This window comes from Mastomys coucha, unplaced genomic scaffold, assembly GCF_008632895.1.
Source record: "Mastomys coucha isolate ucsf_1 unplaced genomic scaffold, UCSF_Mcou_1 pScaffold5, whole genome shotgun sequence".
NCBI classification, from domain to species: Eukaryota; Metazoa; Chordata; class Mammalia; order Rodentia; family Muridae; genus Mastomys; species Mastomys coucha.
Genome location: NW_022196911.1, coordinates 54,155,617 through 54,177,541, shown reverse-complemented (window position 1 = coordinate 54,177,541; position 21,925 = coordinate 54,155,617). Strand labels below are relative to the sequence as shown.

Here is a 21,925-nt window from a genome sequence, read left to right as displayed (position 1 = left end):
TAATAATAATAATAATAATAATAATAATAAGAAGAAGAAGAAGAAGAAGAAGAAGAAGAGGAAGAGGAGGAAGAGGAAGAAGAAGAGGAAGAGGAGGAAGAAGAAGAGGAGGAGGAAGAGGAGGAAGAAGAAGAGGAGGAGGAGGAGGAGGAAGAAGAAGAAGAAGAAGAAGAAGAAGAAGAAGAAGAAGAAGAAGAAGAAGAAGAAGAAGAAGAAGAAGAAAAAGGAGGAGAAGGAGGAGGAGGAGGAAGAGGAGGAGGAAGAAGAGGAAGAAGATAAGGAGGAGGAGGGGTGTTAGGGAATTGCTTGTGCATGCTCTAGATTTTGGGGGGGGGGGTGGAGGAGATTGAAGGAAGTTCACATCAAGTGTTTGTCACCATGTAAGATCCCCGAGGGGTGCAGTCATTGAGGAGGCACAGCTGACACAAGACAGCTGTGTTTATTGAGTGACTTCTACAATTCAGGTCCTCCCACCAGCTTCTGCTGCTAGAATGTTGAAATTGGCCAGAGACAGATATCTGAGTCAGGGCCCTTGTGGAGAGGCACTCAGAGATGAGGGTGGGAGGAGAGGGGGAAGGGAAAAGGAAGCAGGAGGGTTGGGGGAAGACACGTGGAGAGACAGATTGCAGCCAGCCTTTTATTCCTGGGCCTTTGAGACCTTACTCCATGAAAGCTTGTCCCTACTTTCCAGATGGGAAGCCAGTGGAGGTGGACCCACACCACATCCTCATTGAAGACCCTGACGGCTCCTGTACCCTCATCTTGGACAACCTTACTGGCATAGACTCTGGCCAGTACATGTGTTTTGCGGCCAGTGCTGCTGGCAATGCCAGCACCTTGGGGAAGATTCTAGTACAAGGTGAGCAGAGGGGATTATCTAGTGTGACAGACACAGTCCATAGTCAGTGGTATGGACCCTGCCCAGAATACAGGCTGTGGTAGGGCTGGTGCATAGAGCCCTGTGGGGTGATTCAGGGCCTCCGAGACTCCCAGAGGATAGTCACTGCCCAAAGTGAGGACAGCCAGTTCGCATCCAAGGGCTCCTTCAGCTCCATCACAGACATCTTCCTGTCTTTCCTGCCCTTACCTGCTTCTGTCCACAGTGCCCCCACGCTTTGTGAACAAGGTCCGGGCCACACCCTTTGTGGAGGGAGAAGATGCACAGATCACCTGCACCGTGGAAGGAGCCCCGTACCCTCAGATCAGGTGAGGCCTGGGCTGCAGCTCCTGCTAGTGGTGGGAGGGCTCAGTAGCATGATCTCCTGAGCTGGGGAGGTTGCGTGTGGCTACTGATCCAGTGGGTACCATAGGATTGTGACATGCTCCTGCTGGACATAGGGACTTCTGTGGCCGGGAAGACGTGGCTCAACTGTGGCTTCCAAGAAGGGAGCTTGCTAAAGATATCAGATCTGGGGCAGCCTGGCAGGGGTTCTAAGCTCAGGTAGCTTTGTCTGGGGGAGCTCTGAGCACCGAGAGTACTATGGAGAAGGCCCTGGCAGAACACTGGCTCACAGGACTTTCTGGCTGGTTCCAGGTGGTACAAGGATGGTGCCCTGCTAACCCTGGGTAACAGGTACCGGATGTTGAATGAGCCCCGCAGTGGTGTGCTGATGCTGGTGATCAAGGCGGCCACCAAGGAGGACCTGGGACACTATGAATGTGAGGTGAGGCACTGTGTAAAGGACAATAGCTATCCTCCAGGGTCTCATCAAGCTCAGGCTCCACTGAATAGGTGTGGATGCTCTAGGCTGACCAGAGGACATCAGACTGCTGTCACCCATCCTCCCCAGCCACCTGTCCTCTGCCTTATAACTTCTCCTTTCACATTAGGCTAGGCCTTGTTATCTTGTCCCCTTGCCACTGTCCTCATCATTTCAAGATCATGCTTAGCATCTGCCGGTTGGAAGGCGACCCCATGCTGACCTCAGCTGTCAGTGCCCAATGTAACCTTTTATCTGGTGAGTGTGGCATTGAACAGGACAGAGCTCAGCCTTTGCCCATGCAAACTGGCCTCTGTCTCTGTGCTCCCTGTCCTTAGATCTGAGGTGGAGAACAGTCTGAATCCTGTTTCCAGCTCTGACTAGAGCCCTTGTCTGGAAGTCAGCCTCCTCTGTGTGGCTTTGACTGTGGCCCAAGGGCCCTTGACTTCCCTAAGACCTCCTGAAAGCAAAGGTGCCCAAGGGAACTCTGGCTTAGATGGCACAGATGCCAGGGGCCATGTAGTGATTTAAATCGGTTATAGCTAACCCCAGTTCCAGGTTTCTACTATTTCAAGTGCTCACACCCTCTCTTTCTTCAGCTTGAACAGAAAAGCCACATCCTGGCCAGGGAAGGGAGGGAGCAATCTCCATATTAAGAGTCTAGGGGAGCCCCTGACTGGGTGAGGAGCCCTTTCCCTATACAAAACATACTCAAGGAAGTGACCCCATGCTACACCATCAAAGTGGTCTAGACTCCTTGGAGGGTCCAGATTCCTTGAGGAGCCTGTCTTCTAGTGGGCCTCTGCTATCCCTTTGGCAGTTGGTGAACCGGTTGGGCTCAACACGTGGTGGTGGAGAACTATACATGCAGAGCCCTGCACTGCGTGCCCGGGACCAGCACCACCGGGATCAGCTTGTGGCTGCTGTGGAAGGTAGGTTGTGTGTCTGTGCTCTCTCAGTGACTCACGAGTTTTTAGCCCTAGGCTGGAGCCTCCACTGGTCTGGAACAAGCCTGGTGGAATTGAAACTATCATCCCTGTTTCTAGGAGGAGGGGGCTAGCATCTCAGGGTGTGGAATGATGGAGGATGAAAGTTGGGGAGGCTGCACATGAGGTCAGAGAAGCCAGCTGCAGGGTCATGTCCACAGCTGCAAGCGCCGGAAGGCCAGGAACCCAGCATGAGAACTGGAAGTTGCCCTGGGTCATAGAGATCCCACAGTCCTACTCCAGTATCGTGTCTGCAGAAAGGACCTAGCAAGGTTTACATCAGTCTAACTGGAAGTGCTCATGGAGGTTCTGTGCGAGTGGCAGCAGGAGTGGGTGAGGGGTCTACACTGATGCAGAAGGCACGACTGCTTGGAACAGGGACAGGTATCAGGACATCTCATGGGGAAGGAATCAAGACAGAGTGAAGTCCTTGTCTCAGCCCAGGGCTATTCTTGGGGTACCAGTGTGGGAGTAGGAGTAAGCTATGAAATAAACCTCACTAGGAGCTGGAGAGATAACTAAGTGGTTAAGAGCATTTGTTGCCCTTGCAGAGGCCCCGAGTTCAGTTCCCAGTACCCATGCCAGGCAGCTCACAACTGCCTGTGACTCTAGCTCCGGGTATCTGGCACTGTCTTGTCTCAGTGGTGCTCACAGGTACAGACACAAAATCAAAATAAATATTTAGAACGAAATAAACAAGACTATGGACAGAAGTTGAGTTTTGTTACTTATCCTGGAAGATGTGAGCATATGTGTGTTCACCGCAGATAGGCCATCAGTGATAGACAATAGAGTGTCAGCAATAGAAAGAATTCTATACAGGTCTTGGTAAACTGATGGGTTTGTTGGGATTAGAAGTATAAGTGAGAGATTACTTGCAGACACGTGGGTAACTCAAAGGCAGCTGTTTCACTCTATGGTCCATCCCAGCATGGGTGATGAATCTTGAAAGCTACATCCCTGGAGCATGTCACCCATTCCATGCACTTGCAAGCAGCTCTATGGGTTGCCTTAGTAATGACTACTACTTTTATGACCTTACTTTCTGAACTTTGTAAATTTTGCTCACTTCCTGTGTCTTCATGGGTTCCCCTTGTTAAAGGCACGTTTCCATTTGGAAGACATAGCCATATAGTATCCCACCCCTTCCTCTGGCTCTTACATCCTTTTCGACCCCCTTTTTGGATGTTCCCCGAGTCTCAGAAGGGATGGTATAGGCATCTGATTAATTTCTTCCATCCATGGCTGAGTGTTTGGTTTCAGGAGCTAATGGAATTTGGGTCTCTATAGCACACCCCTCATTGGCAAAAAATAAGTTTTCCTCTACGACTGACCAAAGCTGGTAGCAGCAGGAAGTGATGCGTGTAAATGCAAATGTTGAGAAGGCAATTTGATGAGAATATCACAGCCAGTGACCAAAATAATAGTAGCTGTCTCCCCTCTGGGACCCCAGGCTTTTGCCCTTCCTTGCTCTACCATATGGGAATCCCTTCTCTTGGAGCAGACTTTAAATCTATAGGAAGGTAGATGGCTGTCCCCATAACAGTCATGCCATGATTGCTTTAGCAAGCACATCTTGCTTGGCATATTAGTATTGTAGCACACAGAGCCATTCATAGATGATGAGGACTGTTAATGACACTTCTCACCAGTGGTCTAAGAGGGACCTTACGGTACCAGGCGGCAAAGGGGGACAGCTTTGGCAGCAGGAACTTTATTTAGCCTTGCTACACAACAGTAACAGCAGCCTCTATGGTTTGTAAGGCCTGAGGGGTGGGGGTGGGGCTCCGTAGATCACAACTTGTAGAGAGGCAGCCCACCCCAGCACTGGGATTTTTAGCCAACAACCGTATGCTTCAGCTAGTGTCTCCCCGCGCACGCAGGTGCTCTCATCTGAACTCTGTCACTACTCTTCCAGGTGCTTTAACAAGTCTGTAAGACTCTCCACAGGGCTCAGCATTATATGATGAAACCTTTTCTTTACAGAGGGTGGGTGGGTTCCCTGAAGGCCAACTATCATCCATTCCAAGTAAGTGCCAAGTGCTCCTGGTCAACTAGGGCTGCACTAAAAGAGGAACACAGTAAACGGCCAGCATAGTAGAAAAAGATCACATCACTTCTGTTACCTTATCAGGCACAGGTGGGAGGTGCTATGATATCTAGCCTTCCGTAATTCACAGACATTTCCCATGAGCCATCTGATCCCTTCATGCTGAGGTGCTGTTGACGCTGGAGGACCCCTCTGCATCTCCCCACCTTTGACGGCCTTAGCGGGATGGAGCCTGAGTGGCATATGTCAGCATCCATCGTGGGAGCCATGTGATCACTTAGTATCTTTGGTTCTCTTGGCCCCTGCGCAGGCACCACTAATGTTGTGCTGCTTTTAACTAGTGAGAGGAGATGTCTGTTTATCCCAGAAATGGCATTTACGACAGACTAAGACAGTTCTACCCAAGGCTAGCTTAGTGAGATTACTGGAGTTACTCACAGGACACAGATGCAGGAAGCTTGTTTTAGCAAGAGCAAGGAGTCTAAATGACATGTCCTAGGAACTCTCAGAAGAACCTGGCAGCACCTCTGCCAGTCAAAGTCTCCCCCCCGCCCAGCAGTTGTTACTGCTTTGATAACCCTGGAGCAGAGCAGCAACTTGTGAACTTTGTTGATTTCTTGAGTCTTAATGAACCTCCCTCCAAGAGGGAACATTTTGATTCGGAGGAAATGGCTACATAAGGAGAGTTATGACACTTGCATGGACAGTCAGGATGGGAAGGACCAGGGAGGACCAGCTAGTGCTCTCCCATCTGGAAGGTGCTCCCAGATACTGGCGAACCTCACAACCTGAGGAAATGCAAATAGAGACCAGAATAACACCAAGTGAGTCACAACTTCCATAGTCAAAGAAGTGCAATAAATATCTCGAGTACTGAAAGCTGGCTCGTGCGGTCCCCTGGCCACTGGCATCACTTCCTGCCATTTTGTGGTCCTGTTTTCAGAACTGAGCCAGTCAGAGTTCAGCAGCTTAGCCTTGGGATGTGCGATGTCCTCCATTGTCCTCTCAGAGACCCCCTTCCATGATGAGCAAATAAATGTCTTTGCTTCTCTTTGACCCACCTTGGACAAGCCCTTTGCTGTGATTTCCAACACACAATCTGTCTGACCACAACCTGGCAACTGAAGCACCATTCGTACTTGCGTCTGCCGACACCACGATGTCGATGTCCACTTCCTGTGCACCTCCTCTCTTGTGCACACCCTACTGTGCACAAGAACAGCCTATATACTCATTCACCTGTGGCCACGATGAGAATTTCTGGGACAGAAGAGGGGTATGGAAGAGCAGGCCTTTGGGACTCACTGGGTTTGGATGTGTATCAATGCCTTGGGGAGACAGAAGGCTGGTCCTGGAAGACCCCGGAGCCGGCCGGAGTCCTGCCAACCTGCTTCCTAACTCCCATCCTGCTTCCTGTTAACTCGGCGGCTCTGCAGCCAGAATGGCCTGGCAGAACTCTGTGGGTGTTGCTGCCTTTTTGCTTTGTCCTGCATCAGGCTGGTAGCCCTGCTTTGCACAGTTGCAGCCTGCCTGTGGCTGCCAGTTACACCCAGGCCCAAAGCTGGGCTGTGAGCAAAAGAACCAGGAATGTTCTTAGCCGTGTTACTACCCTTGAGAGTAGTAAAGTGGGGTCCACTAGGGAAGGGAAGGGCTTGAGCTGGTGGGGACACAGAGCTCTGTGGCTGGATCCCAGACTCTCACTGTGGGATCCCTTCCCATTAGGGGAAACCTACACACCACACACACACACACACACACACACACACACACACACACACGACTACATACATGTGCATGCACATGTGTGTGACATGTGTATCCATGCACACAATGCATACATGCACATATGCACACGTGTATGTATGTGTGTACAAGTACACATATATTCATATATAAGCATATATGTGCCTGTGTGCAAGACATATGCATGTATGTGCTTATATGTAAGCACATAGTAAATGTATCTTCCGTACACACAGACACTGATGGTACACTCATGCACACCTCAGCTTCTTTGTTGCCCTCCTCTATGTGGCCTTGCAGCAAACCAGGAGTCATGAGTTAGTGTCCCAGGCTACAGTCAAGGGCAGTTCCTGCCCCCAAGATTGTAAAGAAGGCTACTCAGATGTGAGGATGCAGGTAGCCTATAGTCTGCCTACTGGGGTGCATCTGAGACAGCAGCTGAGGCTACTATAGGGGACAAGCCCTCTTGTTTCTGAAACTAGAGTCCCATACACTAGGTGGGAACTGCAGGCCCCATTGATTGGATATGGGGCAGAGACATACTGGGGTTGTCTCCGTTGGGAGAGACGGGTCCCCTTCCAATGCTGTGACACTGTCTAGGGCTGGTCCCCCACTGTGAGTGCCATTTTTGGAACTCTAGGATCCACCCCCCCTTCTTAGTCTTTGTGATTTATTTTTGTAAAAGAGGGTCAGCCATCCTAGCCTAGCCATCCTTTGTGTGGCTGCTGGCTCGCTGTGTAGCTCCAGGCCCCCCCTTTCCCTGTCTGGGCTCAGATTCCGTGTCTGAGAAATGGAATCATATTTATGACACCTTCACAGGACTTTTTGGGCTATGGAGTGAGTAAAGAGTGAGGGTTCTGTGCAGAGGCAGGCTTCATCCCACCCCTAGCCCCTATGACACCCTAAGGATGCTAGGTACTTTCTTCATGTGACACGCGAGGTTGACACCCCCTCCCCATAGGACAGGTATTGCTCCCATTTCACAGATGAGGGAACTGGATTCCTCCAACAGCCAAGGTCTCCCCAGGAACACACAGACAGGCAGAACCAGGCCATGCTCCTACACCAAGCAGGTTACTATGTTGCCAACACCACTCAGATAGCTCGCCTCCCCAGGCGCTGCTAGTCTGTAACGGTTCCTGTTCCGACTGTTTTCTTTGTAGTCACTGAGCAGGAGACAAAAGTCCCCAAGAAAACCGTCATCATGTAAGTGCAGACGTGACTCTAACCTTCATCTGACTGTCGTGCCCATGCATGCTACTAACCTCCTCACCGTGCCAGCCTGGTGTCCTCACTGCCTGCCTGCCTGCCTGCCTGTCTGCCTGTGCATACAACCTTCACGCCCTCCCATGGGTCATCAGCACCTTGCCAGTTCTTGCAGGCACTCTCAGCCACTTTGCACCATCCATGGAACCTCCACACACCACAGCTCCCCTCTAGGCCCCAGAGCACACTGCACAGGGTGGAATGATTCTATACACTTCATGGTGACTCACCAGGGCAGTGGCTTCCTCACAGTTGGAGAAAGCTGGCAATGAAAGGCATCTCCTTTAATGGGCTCAAGACAGACGGAGAGTTTAGGGATTGTTGGTGACAGGGCTTCCTGGAGCAATGGATTCTCATTCTATAACCTGCCCTGCCCAATGCAGTATTTAACCATGTTTACTGCAGTGGAAAGCAAATCTTGAAGGTGATCCGGTTTTCATTCATTGGATCTAAATGATGCTGCAGAAGTAGTATCATAGCCCTGGGGCTTTGTGTCCTCAAGCCTAGCCCTTGCACTTGGAAAATGGGAAAGCAGAAGCTCTGAGAAGCAAGGAGGCCATCTCATCCACCTCTCTCCTTCTCAGGTGGGCTGCTCCCACGGTGCCACCCAGTCTATGCTCACCACCCTAGTCTTGGAAAGGTCCCACATTGGAGTTTGGCATAGATGGTTATCCATACCTGCCATGTGGGGAGCAGTATTATAAGATACTTTTGGGTATCAAGATCAGGGATCCTGGTGCCCCAGGAGAGCCCAGGTAGCCAGTATTTGTGACATAGCTCTAGGGAAACTCTCAGTCTTTCCATTTGTCTAGCCATACCTCTGCTGGGAGCAAGATGCAACTGAGCCCAGACTCAAATCTTACAAAGTCCTAGCCAATGCCTGCCACTCACCCTGGTGCCCAAGTTCTGCCTCCTTCTGTTGCACTGACTCTCATTTTGGAAGGGTAGAACTCAGGCAGGAGACAGAACGTGGAAGAAGTCAGAAGACCTGTGGCAGCCCAGCCAAGTCCGGAGCTAATTCAAGTGTACTCCTTGGCCTGGTGAGGCCTTGCTGTTCTCATCCTCTCAGACCCAGAAACCAGGAACATGGGCTGCAGGCTAGAGCCAGCTGCACCCTGAGCTTGGTATTGTGCATGTGGCTGCTGCATCAGCTAGCCATCGATCCATATTAACTGAGGGGCTTCCAGCACTGAGAGATGCCTGGTACTATCCCTATGGACAAAGCACAAAGCCTGTTCAGGGGGTGGAACAGATGGGGACCAGCACAAGGAGCATTGTAAAGCACAACTCACTTTGTGTTAGGAAGCACTTAAACTCTTGTTTAAGATCCTATGCCCAAGCCTGAGGTTGACGACTGGAACTTTGTGCTTTGTTTCTTTGCTTTTCTGATTTATTGTCTTAGCTAGGGTAACTGGGATTGGCCTCAAGCGCATGTGTAGGAGTTTGTGCTGTCCTATCCTCTGCTCACTGACACATGCACTAACTTGGGCTCTGACACATCCTGATGGCACTATGCTGGGTGAGGTTGTGGATCTCTTGGCCATCTCTTCTTTGGCCCTCTTCCCCTACCAGAGAGGAGACCATCACCACTGTAGTGAAGAGTCCTCGTGGCCGACGACAGTCCCCCAGCAAGTCTCCCTCCCGTTCACCTTCCCGCCGCTCTGCCAGTCCACGGAGGCCAGGGCTGTTGGCCCCCGAGATGCTGTACCCACCAGGGACCAGCCCATCCTGGAGGCTTGAAGTAGAACAAGGCAGGAAGGCCCCGGTGCCTGCGTTGTATGTGACAGAAGCTGAGGCCCACACTCCAGCTTCAAAGCCCCAGCCCAAGTGGTTAGAGGTAGAGGAAACCATTGAAGTACGGGTGAAGAAGACAGGGTCACGGGGTGCATCTCCTGTCCGAGAGATGACCAGCCATGGAGAGGGAATCCTCTTCACACCGCCTGGTGGGATCCCTGGTAGGGACCCAAATGCCAACAACTCCAACAACAAGAGTGTACACCAGGAAGCCCGGACCTGGGGTCCTGCTGTGGTCCATGTTGGTGAACCTTTCGTCTTCCAAGTGGACTCGGTGGGCAATGTGGACTGGGTAGCTGCTGGCCCTGAGCCAGAGGGGGCCAGAGTCTCCCAGGAGGAAGAGAACATTGAAAGGGAGGAAGGATGCAGTGATGGAGATGAGAATACCTTCCTGATGGAAGAGCTGCAGGACACAGACAGCCTTCAGGGCCGTGACCCCAAAATCCTCACACACAATGGCCGGGTGCTGACATTGGCTGACCTGGAAGATTATGTACCCCAGGAAGGAGAGACTTTTGGCTGTGGGGACCCCATTTCCAGCACCCCTGATGAACCTCCCTGTGAAGTCTCCGTGCTCCAGAGAGAGATCAGTGAGCCCACTGTGGGGCAACCTGTCCTGCTCAATGTGGGGCGTCCTCCAGCCACTGGTGCCACCCCCAGCTTCTTCAGGCCAGGTTCCCAGGTCCACAGCCCTGAGAGCATCTCCTTCCTTTTGCATGAGACCTGGACAGGTCCAGTGAGTGCCACTCCTTGGACAAGCTCCTTCCGTACCCATGTCCAGAGTTCTGTAGACGGCAGCCATGGGAGCTTCAAGACAGAGGTCTCTACCCAGACAGTCAGCTTTGGGGCTGTAGGAGAGACAGTCACTCTGCATATTAACCCAGATGGTGGAGAGGCTCCAGGCCCCTCCCAGGGCTGATGCCACCCATTGGGGACAAGGTAAGGCAAGTGGCCCAGAGCCTTGGACCCTGTCAGGTACCAGCATCAACCCTGGAACCCACAGCTTACCTCGGGGATCTCCCACCCCCTGTTCTTCTCCAGCCTGGGATTGAGCCTTCCTTGCTTTCCTGCCCGGTCCTGCCTACCTCACTGGACCTGTTTCCTGCCGGGAGGATGGAGGAGGTACCTGCAGAGTTGGAGTACATTGATGTCACTTCAGAAGAGCCCTGGCCAGGAGCAGTCCTGAGACTCTTTGGACTCCACCTCTCAGGCCCTGTGGGGCTCTAGAAACAAGACGTGGACTTGAGTGTTTGCCCCAGAGACCTATCCCCATTGACAGTCTTCTCCAGTGCTACGAATAAGACATGTGCTGGCCTGTCACCAGCTTTGCAGCTCTTCAGGACCACCTCTGTGGTGGAGATGGCTGTAGGGTTGGGGGAAATCCCTGGTCATTGCCCTGATAAGAACAATAAATCAAGTCCCAGACCTTCCTCTCTGTTCTTTCTTGCTTGTTCACCCAGAAGCTCAGGGTCCCCTCCTTTTGTAGCTACCTGCTAGACCTACTCTCAATTCTTCAAGGTTATATCTCAGGTCACATATACCTCTAGAGTGGTGGATTACCTGTGTGCCCTGATGAAGTGCATGCAGGTCTTAGCCTACCTAAAGGTTCTTGTGTAGTGTCTTAGGTTTTTACTGCTGTGAACAGACACTATGACCAAGGCAACTCCTATAAGGACAACATTTAATTAGGAACTGGCTTACAGGTTCAGAGGTTCAGTTTATTATCAAGGTGGGAGCATGGTAGCATCTAGGCAGACATGGTGCAGGAGGACCTGAGAGTTGTACATCTTTATCTGAAGGCTGCTAGCAGAATACTGGCATCCAGGCAGCTAGAATGAGGGTCTTCAAGCCCACACCCACAGTGACACACCTACTCCACCAAGGCCACACCTTCTAATAGTGCCACTCCCTAGGCCAAGTATATACAAACCCTAACAGATAGATTAGGGACAGGATTTGAATTGGTCCTTGGCCGTCTATAGAGCTGGTCTTTGGGACTCACAGTGTAAGCAGCGTAGCCATCCCAGTCCATTTTGGCCGACTGGGGCTGAGCTTGCCTTCCTAATCCCTGGATAGCTGAGGCCATTGTAGGATGAATGGAGAGTCAGGAGTGAGAGTGGGTGACCCTTGTGTCCTAAGCTCTGGGTATACAGAGGGCAATCTCATCACCTATAGAGATGATCAGGATCCTAGCACTTATCTGTGAGGGGATGGGGCCCCAGGAATCCTCTAGCCCTGAGACCTGCTCTCAGGGTGCTTCTGGCCTGCTGGGGTTGGGAACAGCCTGTGCAGGCTGTGTCTGGGGATGTCAGAGATGCCTCATCCCCAAGTACTAAGGAGGCTCTGGCTGGGAAGGCTGTGGGCAGGGAGGGGGGTGACCGGCAAAGGAGTGGTCAGCAGCCCTGGGGCGTGTGTGTTGGGGCCCCACATAGGTATCCAGGTCTGAAAGCAGGCACAGGGGGAAAGTACAGGAGCCACATCCAGGAGAGGTTTAGAGGCGTGCAGGGGTGGCTTACTAGGATTTGGGTAAGGGCGTGGGCCTGGATTGGGTTTGGAGCATTTAGGTGTGGGGTAGAAAGCTGTCAGCCACATGGGGTGAGACATGAGCTACCCTGGGAGCTGAAATAAGGTCATGGTTCCTGAACACTCAATCCTATAGTTCCCCTGACCCTTAATGTGCACCAGTCAAAGATTGGGGGTATAGAGCCAGCCCTGAGGGGAGCCAGGGTTGGATGGGAGGAGTGTGGGACTGGAGACACACTGAGGTTGGTGGCTTTCTGGAGATGTACTTTCCCTATAGCTTCTAGGAGGGTGGCCCTGGCTGTACATGGATCTGGGGGTGGGGTGGGGGGCAGCAGTAGTCCTGTAGGCAGTGGCCCTGGGCTCAGAGGTCCTCAGTGTGCCATTCTTCCGGGGCCTCCCCCTCCAGGTGGCTTCCCAAGCAAGGGACAGTGGCAGCAGCAAGTGAGGTGGGAGAGGGCCGTCTCTGAGAAGTGGGGTGGCCACTCAGAGCCTGTGCCCGGGATTTCCGTCCCCAGTCCAGACTTACCTTGTGTTTCCACGCTCCTGTCCACAGACACCTCCGTGGAGGGCTCTGCTCACCCCGCCGGGGACGGAGCTGACCAACAAGCCGCTTCTGTCCTCTGGAGGCTGCTGGGCTCAGAAGCCCTCGGCCCCTCCCCAGGGGATTTCCCGAACACTAGACAAAGTGAGCCACCTGCATTTGAAGAGGCTGCATCCCAGATCCCAGGCACAGCTTCAGGTACACCTGGTAAGGGCCAGTAAGGAGATGACTGCAAAGACGACTCCTCTCCCTTGCTAACTCCACCCCATCCTTGGTCATGTGATCTAAAGGGTCCCCTGGATTGCCCATTCCATGGTTATAAACTTGCAGAGCTCTGGGGCATGTTGGAATCTTTATGGCTTTATGTGCCATCATGTACTCTACCTGGTCATGGCTCATCCTTAATTTGACCTCAGTTTCTCAGTCTGTAAACTGGGCCCACCCAGTTCACTTGTGCATGTAAAGGGATCCAGAGGGGCTCACTTCTATTTGGAGTTTCAGTTTCCCTAGATGTGTCATTTGTTCACTCAATTAGTCCCACACTGCCACCTGTGTCCTGCTGTCATGTTACTGTAACTTCAGCCTGGCTGGACATAAAGGTCCTAGAGGACAGAACTGCATCCCAATGCCAGCCTGGCTGATGGGCTGGGGTACCAGGCTTGTCGCCCTGGTGGGGAACTGGAGCTGTCTCATGTCTTGCAAGACAGCCAGCATACAGTACTAGGCTGTGGGGGTCAGGACTGCCTGGTTCTCACTCTGGGTTTCCATTCTGGCTCTGGAGCTGCTCTTGACTTTGCTATCTGCCTCACACTGGGGTCACATGGGGAACCCATGCTTGTTAGAGAATGTTCTCCCCACCCCAGCCAGGATTCAGCTCATCAGGCTTCCTATTTTCTACCAGGTGAAGTCCCAAAGGTCTCACAGCCTGGCACACCCAAAAGCCTGGAGCAGGAGACAACTCCTGGGTCCCAGGGACGGACTGTACCTATTCGGTAACCTCTTGAGCCAGACGGGTCATGTGTTGAACTGCCCTCATGTGAGGGCATCCCCGGGGTGGGCAGTGCAGAACCCACTTGCTTTGGCCTCATGGCCTTGAAGATTCAGCGGGGTGGACTTAAAGTTCTCTAACATAGTTTTTACAGGCCCCAGCCCAAGCTGGTGGGCAGGGGAGGGAAGAGGGACCCACTCTAGAGCACAAGGTCTTGGAGAGAAGCTGGGGTGGGGGGCCTCTGTGTACACATCTAACCCCACAAGTAGGGACAGTAGGGTCCCCATCCTCTCCTGGGGCTCAGGTCCCTGAGAGGTTCAGAGTCAGGGTGCTTCAGTGAGCAAAGACCACCCTGTCTTGACTCCAGGGTGGAGGGAACAGCCTGGCCAGGTGCAGGCACTGGGCAGCTGCTCTTGGATGTGCACAGCCAAGTCATCATGGAGACCACACAGAGGACCTACGTGTGCCAAGCTCCTGACACAGGTGTCACAAGTATGGAAGTGGGCCAGGCCGATGAGGGGACACCTCTGCTGGGTGCTTAGGGGCATCTTATGAGAGCCTGATTAAGTCCCATGGCACACCTTAGTCCATGTTTCCCCATCTCTTCTGTGTCCCCTGGAGGGTCTAGAATCCTCTGGGCAGAGGTAAACAGGAGCAGATGTGGTACCTGCAGGTTCTATACTTAAGAGTGGCTATTAGCACTCTCCCTGCTTTGGCTTGATGTCCTTGTGATTGCTTGGCCAGCTGAAGTTAAAACAAGGAGAACGGGCTGTACTGAAGGAAGCATTTCACAACTTCTAGGGGCCTAGACAATGACGTAGGGGGGCACCAGGGAAGGAGGTGGACTTTCTGGTCCGAGGGACACAGATCAAGGCTTTACTGACCACAGATATATTATACACGGTGGTCTGTGCGCCTAGGGCTATGAAGCCTGAGAGTCCCTCCACACAGGTTCTCTTCCCTCTTCTCCCAGGGGCCCCATCCATGCAGGTCACTATTGAGGATGTGCAAGTACAAGTAGGGGACATGGCACAGTTTGATGCTGTCATTGAAGGCAACCCACCGCCTATAGTGACCTGGTACAAGGTAGGAGTAGGCCCAGGCAGCAGGGGGAGGAGGCAAGCTTCAGGAGCTGGAGGGCATGGGTGCATGGATGCATGAGACCATGTGGGAGTATGGGAGGGGGCTCATGCACCCCACCACGTAATCTGTAACCCCCACTCCATAGTCCCACCCTGCAGCCCTATCCAGTACCTTCTTATCCCACCTCTGGCTTGCACCTGGGTCTGGGCACAAAGCAGGTAGTGGGAGTACTGCTCCAGGAAGGGTGTGTTGAGTTCAGGTGCTGGCATATCCCAGGATAGGCTGATGGTTAGCCCAGCCTGTCTCCTGTCTGTCCAGGACAGTACCCAGCTGACGAACAGTGCCCGGCTGAGCCAGCGGCAAGATGGAACGGCATATTCCTTGGTGTTGACTGACGTGGCTCCACGTGATGCCGGTGTCTACACGTGTGTTGCCAGTAATGCAGGTGGACAAGTGCTGTGCAAGGCAGAGCTGCTGGTCCACGGGGGTGAGTTGGCTGGTTCTGACAAGGCTCTCCCATGGCGGGCTATAGGGACCAGGCAGCAGCCCTTGTCATTGCAGCGGGAGAGTAGTGGGGTCAATTCATGGCTGCCTATACTGTCCATGTCCTGTGCTTCGACTGTAGGGGACAAGCTAGATGCCGAAAAGCAAGTCTATCGGAGAAAGCTGCATTCCTTCTATGAGGTGCAAGAAGAGATTGGAAGGTATGGCTTCCATACCCACTCCACAATCTCCAGTGCTTCCCAGGACACCCTCAGCATGGTGCCTACCATGGGCTCCCTCTCTCCTTCTTCACCCCCAGGGGTGTGTTTGGTTTCGTGAAAAGAGTTCAGCATAAAGGAAACAAGATGTCCTGTGCTGCCAAGTTTATTCCCCTGCGGAGCAAAACTCGGGCCCAGGCATACCAGGAACGAGATATCTTGGCTACACTCAGCCACCCACTGGTCACTGGGCTCCTGGACCAATTTGAGACCCGGAAGAGTCTCATCCTCATCTTGGAACTGTATCCTGCACCCGAACCCCCCGAGAGAGTTCAAAAGGCATCAGGTCCCAGACTAGGGCTGGAATTGCTGAGTGTGGGGTCCCTGGACCTTGATGCTATCATGACTGGAAAGTACTAGCCCCACATCTGAGCACCCTGTTCCTGTGTGTGACAGCAGCTCCTGAGCCTACAACCCCAAGTGGCATGAGATCTTTCCTTTCTGTGACTCACAGATGGGGGCCACCACAGTCTTGATCCTTATAGCAAGGATGGATGGCCTCGAACCCCTCTCAGAGGTGACCTCTTGGATATTGGAGAGGGAGCTCCCATTCTAGCTCCTCTTGGTCTCTGTCACACCCAGGTGGGCATGTTTGGGGCTCTTACTTACCTCACAGCTTGGCTGCCCTATCACTCCTGAAGCTGCGTCTTAGGATCCCGGGGAAGGTGTTTGTGTAGTGGGCTCTGTGCAGAGTTGAAAGGGTGCCCCAGTTTTATGAGGCTGCTGCTTAGCAGCCTCACCCACCAGAGGGCCCTCTTCTCAGGGGACCCAGGGGTCTTCACTCCACTCACCGTCATTGGAATACCAGCACCTCTAGATGTGGCTCACAGGGAGCCTCAGGTCCTGGGTACCTTTCTGTGAGCACAGGCCCAGGAGTCAAGTGGCTCCAATCAGGTGCAGCTTTTCCTTGACTAAAGCCAGATGCTCATCTGAGGAGCTGCTGGATCGACTCTTCAAGAAGGGTGTAGTGACTGAAGCTGAGGTAACCTCTGCCTTCTCCTTGCCTGAGTGGGTCCCCAGAGTCAGAGCCCACATCCCAGTCCCCAGACACAGCCTCTTTTGACTTGAGTCCCCTGTAGTTTCCAAGATACAGGTATAACCACCCTCTCCTACCACTCCTGACAGCACCTGCACAGCTGTGCTAGTGAAGTCTGCCCCTCCCTGATTGGAGCAGACTGCTGCTTCCTGCCTATTTAAGCTCAGCTCATCTTTGGGAAACCCCAGCCCTGGGGCTCACAGGTTCCTGACCTGTGACTTTCTTGGTCACCTGACCTATAGGGCCTGCATTAAGAGGAGGAAGGCTTGACGATAGGAGCAAACTGGGATGGAATAGAGGAGGAGGCTGAGTCTGGCCCCTTACCTGAGCTAGGCCTTCAGGAGGTACCTAAGGCTGGCCCCTCACATTGGCCAGGCCTTCAGGAGGTACCTGAGGCTGACCTCTCAGGTTGGCCAGGCCTTCAGGAGGTATCTGAGGCTGGCCCCTCACGTTGGCCAAGCTTTCAGGAGATACCTGAGGCTGGCCCCTCACGTTGGCCACGCCTTCAGGAGGTATCTGAGGCTGGTGCCTTATCTGCGACAGGCCTTCAGGAGGTACCTGAGGCTGGCCCCTCACGTTGGCCAGGCCTTCAGGAGGTACCTAAGGCTGGCCCCTCACATTGGCCAGGCCTTCAGGAGGAACCTGAGGCTGACCTCTCAGGTTGGCCAGGCCTTCAGGAGGTACCTGAGGCTGATCTCTCACATTAGCCAAGCTTTCAGGAGGTACCTGAGGCTGGCCCCTCACATTGGCCAGGCCTTCAGGAGGTTCTTGAGCCAGCCTCTTGGGAGCTGGTTCCAAACTGAACCCAGCCTTAACCACAGGTCAAGGTCTATATCCAGCAGCTGGTGGAAGGCCTACACTATTTGCACAGCCATGATATCCTCCACCTGGACATAAAGGTATTGACCTCATGGTACCTCCAGAACTCAAGGTGGGGCCAGGTGGGAGCCAGCCTGCGCTTGGGCTCTACTAAGGACAGGGAACTCACTGCCCCCCGCCCTCAGGTAGGGTTTGGCTCTGATGGAATAGAGGTGACGCCCACTCTGACCTGGGGACTCCCCACTGCCCTTGACTAGCTTCAAGGACTCTTCAGGGCTCTCCTAGGCCCAGAGGGTAGGAGTTACCTCTCTCATGAAGTGTAGCCTTCAGCAACGTTCCAACTCTATCTGACAGCCCCCCAACATCCTGATGGTGCACCCAGCTCGGGAAGACATTAAGATCTGTGACTTTGGCTTTGCCCAAAAGATCACCCCTTCAGAGCCACAGTACAGCAAGTACGGCTCACCTGAATTCGTGTCCCCAGAGATCATTGAGCAGAATCCTGTGAGTGAGGGCTCAGACATCTGGTGAGTGGATGGCCCTCCAGGAGGGCTGTTGGTCTGGAACCTCTCTGTCCTCCCTGTGTCTGTCTGGCAGTTGAGCCTCTGAGCCTCTGCCTCCTCTTCCAGCCCCAGGCTTCTCCAAGCTCCACATGCATACCCCTTGTCTGTGGGATAGGCCCGGTGTGACTCACAAATGTGGTGTTTTCATTCTTGCAGGGCCATGGGCGTCATCTCCTACCTCAGGTAAGCAGACCCTGCCCCATCACCCTTTCCAAACTCACCCTTCAGTGAGTTCACCAAGTACTGCTGGCCACTCCCCAGATCAGCCCCGAGACACAGCAGGCAGCTATTTTGAGACCCGGCAATGGGCCAACACTGACTTAAAAAAAATGGTGTTGCTTAACCCTTCTTACTAACACCCCATTGTCACGAGGCAGAACTAAGCCACTTCTCTGCAGGTCTGGGGGCTTGACCATGGAACACTCAGTGATCACTGATGTCCTGAAAGTGCTAGTGGTATAGCTCAAGTTTGGATTTCCTCTGCAGGTTGAACTCTGATTTCTAATTTGGCAAATGCTGGCTCCTACCCTAAGCAGACCTTGAATCTCTTCCCATTCTGAACCTGAGGCTCTGCCCCAGCTTACCACTAGGTGTCACCTCAAACTGACCTTGGATACCTTGCTTGAACCCAAACCCCTACTCAAATTAAGGCTACGTCCATATGGCAAGCTGAGCCTATCTATCTCTGTCCTATTTTGGACGTGAGTCTTCCTGTGAGGACAAGGGCAAGTGACCCCCTCAGAATGAGCCTTTATTTTCACCCATGTCAGAGCCAAGAGATACCCACCTTAGGCTTACCTCATAGCCCCCATTAAAGCTGAGCCTCCATCTCTGCTATGGGACAAGTCCTAACTCCCACCTCAGCCTGAACCTGGACTCTCATCCCAAGTTCATCTGAGCCCTGATAACTAAGCCTTGGTCCCTGCATCAAGCTAATGCTGGATTGTTCTGGTCCAGCCTGAAACACTTCCTAGACTCCTCAGGTCTAGATGAACGTGGTGCACATCCAGTCAGAGAATCTTCTCCCAGGAGTCCTCTTCTACACTTCTCTGCTTTCAGTCTCACCTGCTCATCCCCATTTGCTGGAGAGAGTGACCGTGCCACGTTGCTCAATGTTTTGGAGGGGCGGGTCTCTTGGAGCAGTCCCACGGCTGCCCACCTGAGCGAGGATGCCAAGGACTTCATCAAGGCCACGCTGCAAAAGACCCCCAGGTGAGTGTACACTTGTCCTTCATCTGGTTACAGCCCTGTTACAGGATCCACCTGACTGATTAGCCCACCGGGCTTTCTTCTTCCTCCAGGGCCCGGCCTAGTAGTTCCCAGTGCCTTGCCCACCCCTGGTTCCTGGTGAGTAGGCCCAGCTTGAGTTCAACTCGATGCTCTGCAGAGAGGGAAACAAAGGCCAAGAGTTCTCATCAGTATTGATTATTCTGGCCTGCTGCCCCACCCCCCAATTCAGAGGACACTAGTGCCTTCATATTAGCAAGGGGACCCTGAAGTCCTTAACAAAGTATTGCTATGCAGTTAGCAACAAGGGGTGCCTTCTGCCTTCCTGGGCAGCTGAGAGAAGGATTTTCAGTGTCCTGACCCCCGGAGTTTCTGAGAGGAGACCCTGAAGTTTGCTGCCTCCACCCTGCTGGGCCTGCATCCCTGGAGTGCCCCCACCCCCTGGTCCATCTCTTGTTACCACAGCCACTTCCCTCCCATTGCAGAAATCTGTGCCTGCTGAAGAGGCCCACTTCATCAACACCAAACAGCTCAAGTTCCTTCTTGCTCGAAGTCGCTGGCAGGTGAGTCCCCCTTGCCCAGGAAAGAGGTGCTAAGGCCAGCGAAGGGAACCTGAATCTAGCTGTGTGCCCCACTTAGGCCAGGAGCACATGGTCAGGCTAGCCTGTTCCATGATTCTAGCTTCCCTTGAGTGTACCAGGTGGTGGGGCAGAGTAATAGAGCAGCAGGTGCAGAAGACCCAGATGTCCTGGGTAACCAACCCCTCTGGAGCAAAGAGGCAATGGGCACCCCACCTCCTGCCATGACCAGTCATGCCCAATGCATGTCCCTCTGTCCCCATTTCCAGCGTTCCTTGATGAGCTACAAGTCTATCCTGGTGATGCGCTCCATCCCTGAGCTGCTCCAGGGTCCTCCTGACAGTCCATCTCTAGGAGTGGCCCGGCACCTACGAGGGGAAGCCAGTGGTTCCTCTAGCTCGTCATCTTCCTCGGACAATGAGCTTGCCCCTTTTGCCAGGGCTAAGTCGCTGCCACCTTCCCCTGTAACTCACTCGCCACTGCTGCACCCTCGGGGCTTTCTGCGGCCTTCGGCCAGCCTCCCAGAGGAGGCAGAGGCCAGCCTGCCCACTGCTGATACGGCCATGCCAGCATCCCCCCAGGGTGCTGGGCCTCCAGCAAGTCCAGGTTGTGTGCCCCGGCACAGCGTCATCAGTAGCCTGTTCTACCAGCAGGCTGGTGAGGGTGCAGAGCGTGGGAGCAAAGCGTTGGGTGCCAAGAGACACCCTGCTCGGAAGCGGCACCTGCTAAAGGGGGGGTACATTGCAAGGGCCCTACCCAGTCTGCGAGAGCCACTGATGGAGTACAGCTTCTTGGAGGAAGAGGCTGCTAGGGAGGAACAGGCTTCTCTGATGACCAAGACACCCTCTTATGAGACCGCCTTGCGACTACCTAGTTCCACTGTCAGAGAGGTCCCAGGCCGAAGCCGCTCCCTGGACAACCCACCAGTCACAACTGGCCCCTCTCCTGAGGCATGCAAAGATCAATACCTGTTCCCACCCTCCTCGGGGTTGACTCATGAAACCACTGCCAAGGACATGGGGCACAAAGAGGGGCTCTTGCAGGAGTCTGCCCCCTTTTCACCTACGAGTGGTGACTCAAGGCTTGTTAAGCAAGAAGGATCATCTCAGGACAGTTGTAGAGGGAAACCAACCCCTTCCTGTCACTCTGAACTGGGTTCTGGCCCCCAGGAGGGCTGTGGCCCTCCATCATCACAATCACTTGGCTCCTTACCTCCACAGTCACCGAAGGAGGAGCTCTCAATGTCCTGTGGCCCACTCTTTTCAGAACAGCCTCGGGCAGCCCCATTCCCAACTCAAGCAAGCCCCCTTCTGGGTTCTGAGATGAAACCTCAGGCTAGCTCTCTACCTGAAAGGCCATGTCCAGTTCCCTCCAGTTCCCCAGGGTCAGCCTCCCAGGGAGATGTGTCCCTGGATACCGAAGGCTTGTCTGAAGCTGGGGACACATGTGACTTCACGCCTCCTCCACAGCGGCCTCAGGAGCAGGCCACCACCCGGAAGTTCTCTCTGGAATCCCGTGGGGGCTATGCCGGAGTGGCAGGCTATGGCACCTTTGCCTTTGGCGGGGATGCAGGGGGGATGCTAGGGCAGGGTCCTCTTTGGGCTAGGATGGCCTGGGCTGTGTCCCAGTCCTCAGAAGAGCAAGATGAAGCTGTGACTGAGAGCCCTCAACCTCTGGAGAGCTCCGGGCCCGCTGCCGAGGCCAGTCGGGTTCCCCTAAGGACCTCTCCAAGCCTCACCCCATGGGAGGAAGTTGAGCAGGTTTCCCTGGTACAGATTCGGGATCTGTCTGGCGATGCAGAAGCAGCCGATACCATCTCCTTGGACATTTCTGAGGTAGACCCTGCTTACCTCAACCTCTCTGATCTATATGATATCAAGTATCTCCCATTTGAGTTCATGATCTTCAAGAGGGTCCCCAAACCTGTAGAGCAGCCAGAGTCACCTGGCTCAGAAACTGAAGCCGGGCAAGAGTTAGCAGATTTCCTGGAGGAGGCCGTGTGGCCCTGGCCAGGCGAGCTGGGACTGCGTGCTGGCCTGGAGATCACAGAGCAGCCAGAGGAGCCAGGGGACCTGGAAACACTGCTGGGCGAGGCTGCTGGGGGCAGGAAGCGCAAGTGGTCCCCTTCCCGGGGCCTCTTCCAGTTCCCTGGGAGGTGCCTGTCAGGGGAGGAGCCAGTGGAGCTTGGGCTGCGCCAGAGGGTGAAGGCTTCCATGGCTCACATCTCCAGGATCCTGAAGGGCAAGCCAGAAGGTAACCTCCCCTAT

General features: G+C 53.6%; 1 protein-coding gene across 19 annotated transcripts in view; it reads left to right on the top strand.

The window, feature by feature from the left end:
* The window catches only part of Obscn (obscurin, cytoskeletal calmodulin and titin-interacting RhoGEF), a 147,538-nt gene that overhangs the window by 120,705 nt on the left and 4,908 nt on the right, over positions 1-21,925 (top strand). For 13 of the 19 annotated variants that reach the window (XM_031354166.1, XM_031354173.1, XM_031354174.1 and 10 more), the window contains 19 exons: positions 692-859; positions 1,104-1,206; positions 1,535-1,664; positions 2,521-2,632; positions 12,616-12,810; positions 13,505-13,595; positions 13,959-14,083; positions 14,565-14,677; positions 14,993-15,161; positions 15,300-15,378; positions 15,477-15,677; positions 16,357-16,417; positions 17,293-17,370; positions 17,645-17,817; positions 18,010-18,036; positions 18,913-19,065; positions 19,155-19,200; positions 19,566-19,643; positions 19,928-21,911. In XM_031354166.1, coding sequence (XP_031210026.1) covers positions 692-859; positions 1,104-1,206; positions 1,535-1,664; positions 2,521-2,632; positions 12,616-12,810; positions 13,505-13,595; positions 13,959-14,083; positions 14,565-14,677; positions 14,993-15,161; positions 15,300-15,378; positions 15,477-15,677; positions 16,357-16,417; positions 17,293-17,370; positions 17,645-17,817; positions 18,010-18,036; positions 18,913-19,065; positions 19,155-19,200; positions 19,566-19,643; positions 19,928-21,911 — 4,086 coding nt within the window. Of the gene's footprint in view, positions 1-691; positions 860-1,103; positions 1,207-1,534; positions 1,665-2,520; positions 2,633-7,642; positions 7,686-9,317; positions 10,970-12,615; positions 12,811-13,504; positions 13,596-13,958; positions 14,084-14,564; positions 14,678-14,992; positions 15,162-15,299; positions 15,379-15,476; positions 15,678-16,356; positions 16,418-17,292; positions 17,371-17,644; positions 17,818-18,009; positions 18,037-18,912; positions 19,066-19,154; positions 19,201-19,565; positions 19,644-19,927; positions 21,912-21,925 lie in introns of those variants that run through there. The other 6 variants (XM_031354185.1, XM_031354184.1, XM_031354183.1 and 3 more) reach the window with 3 other exon arrangements.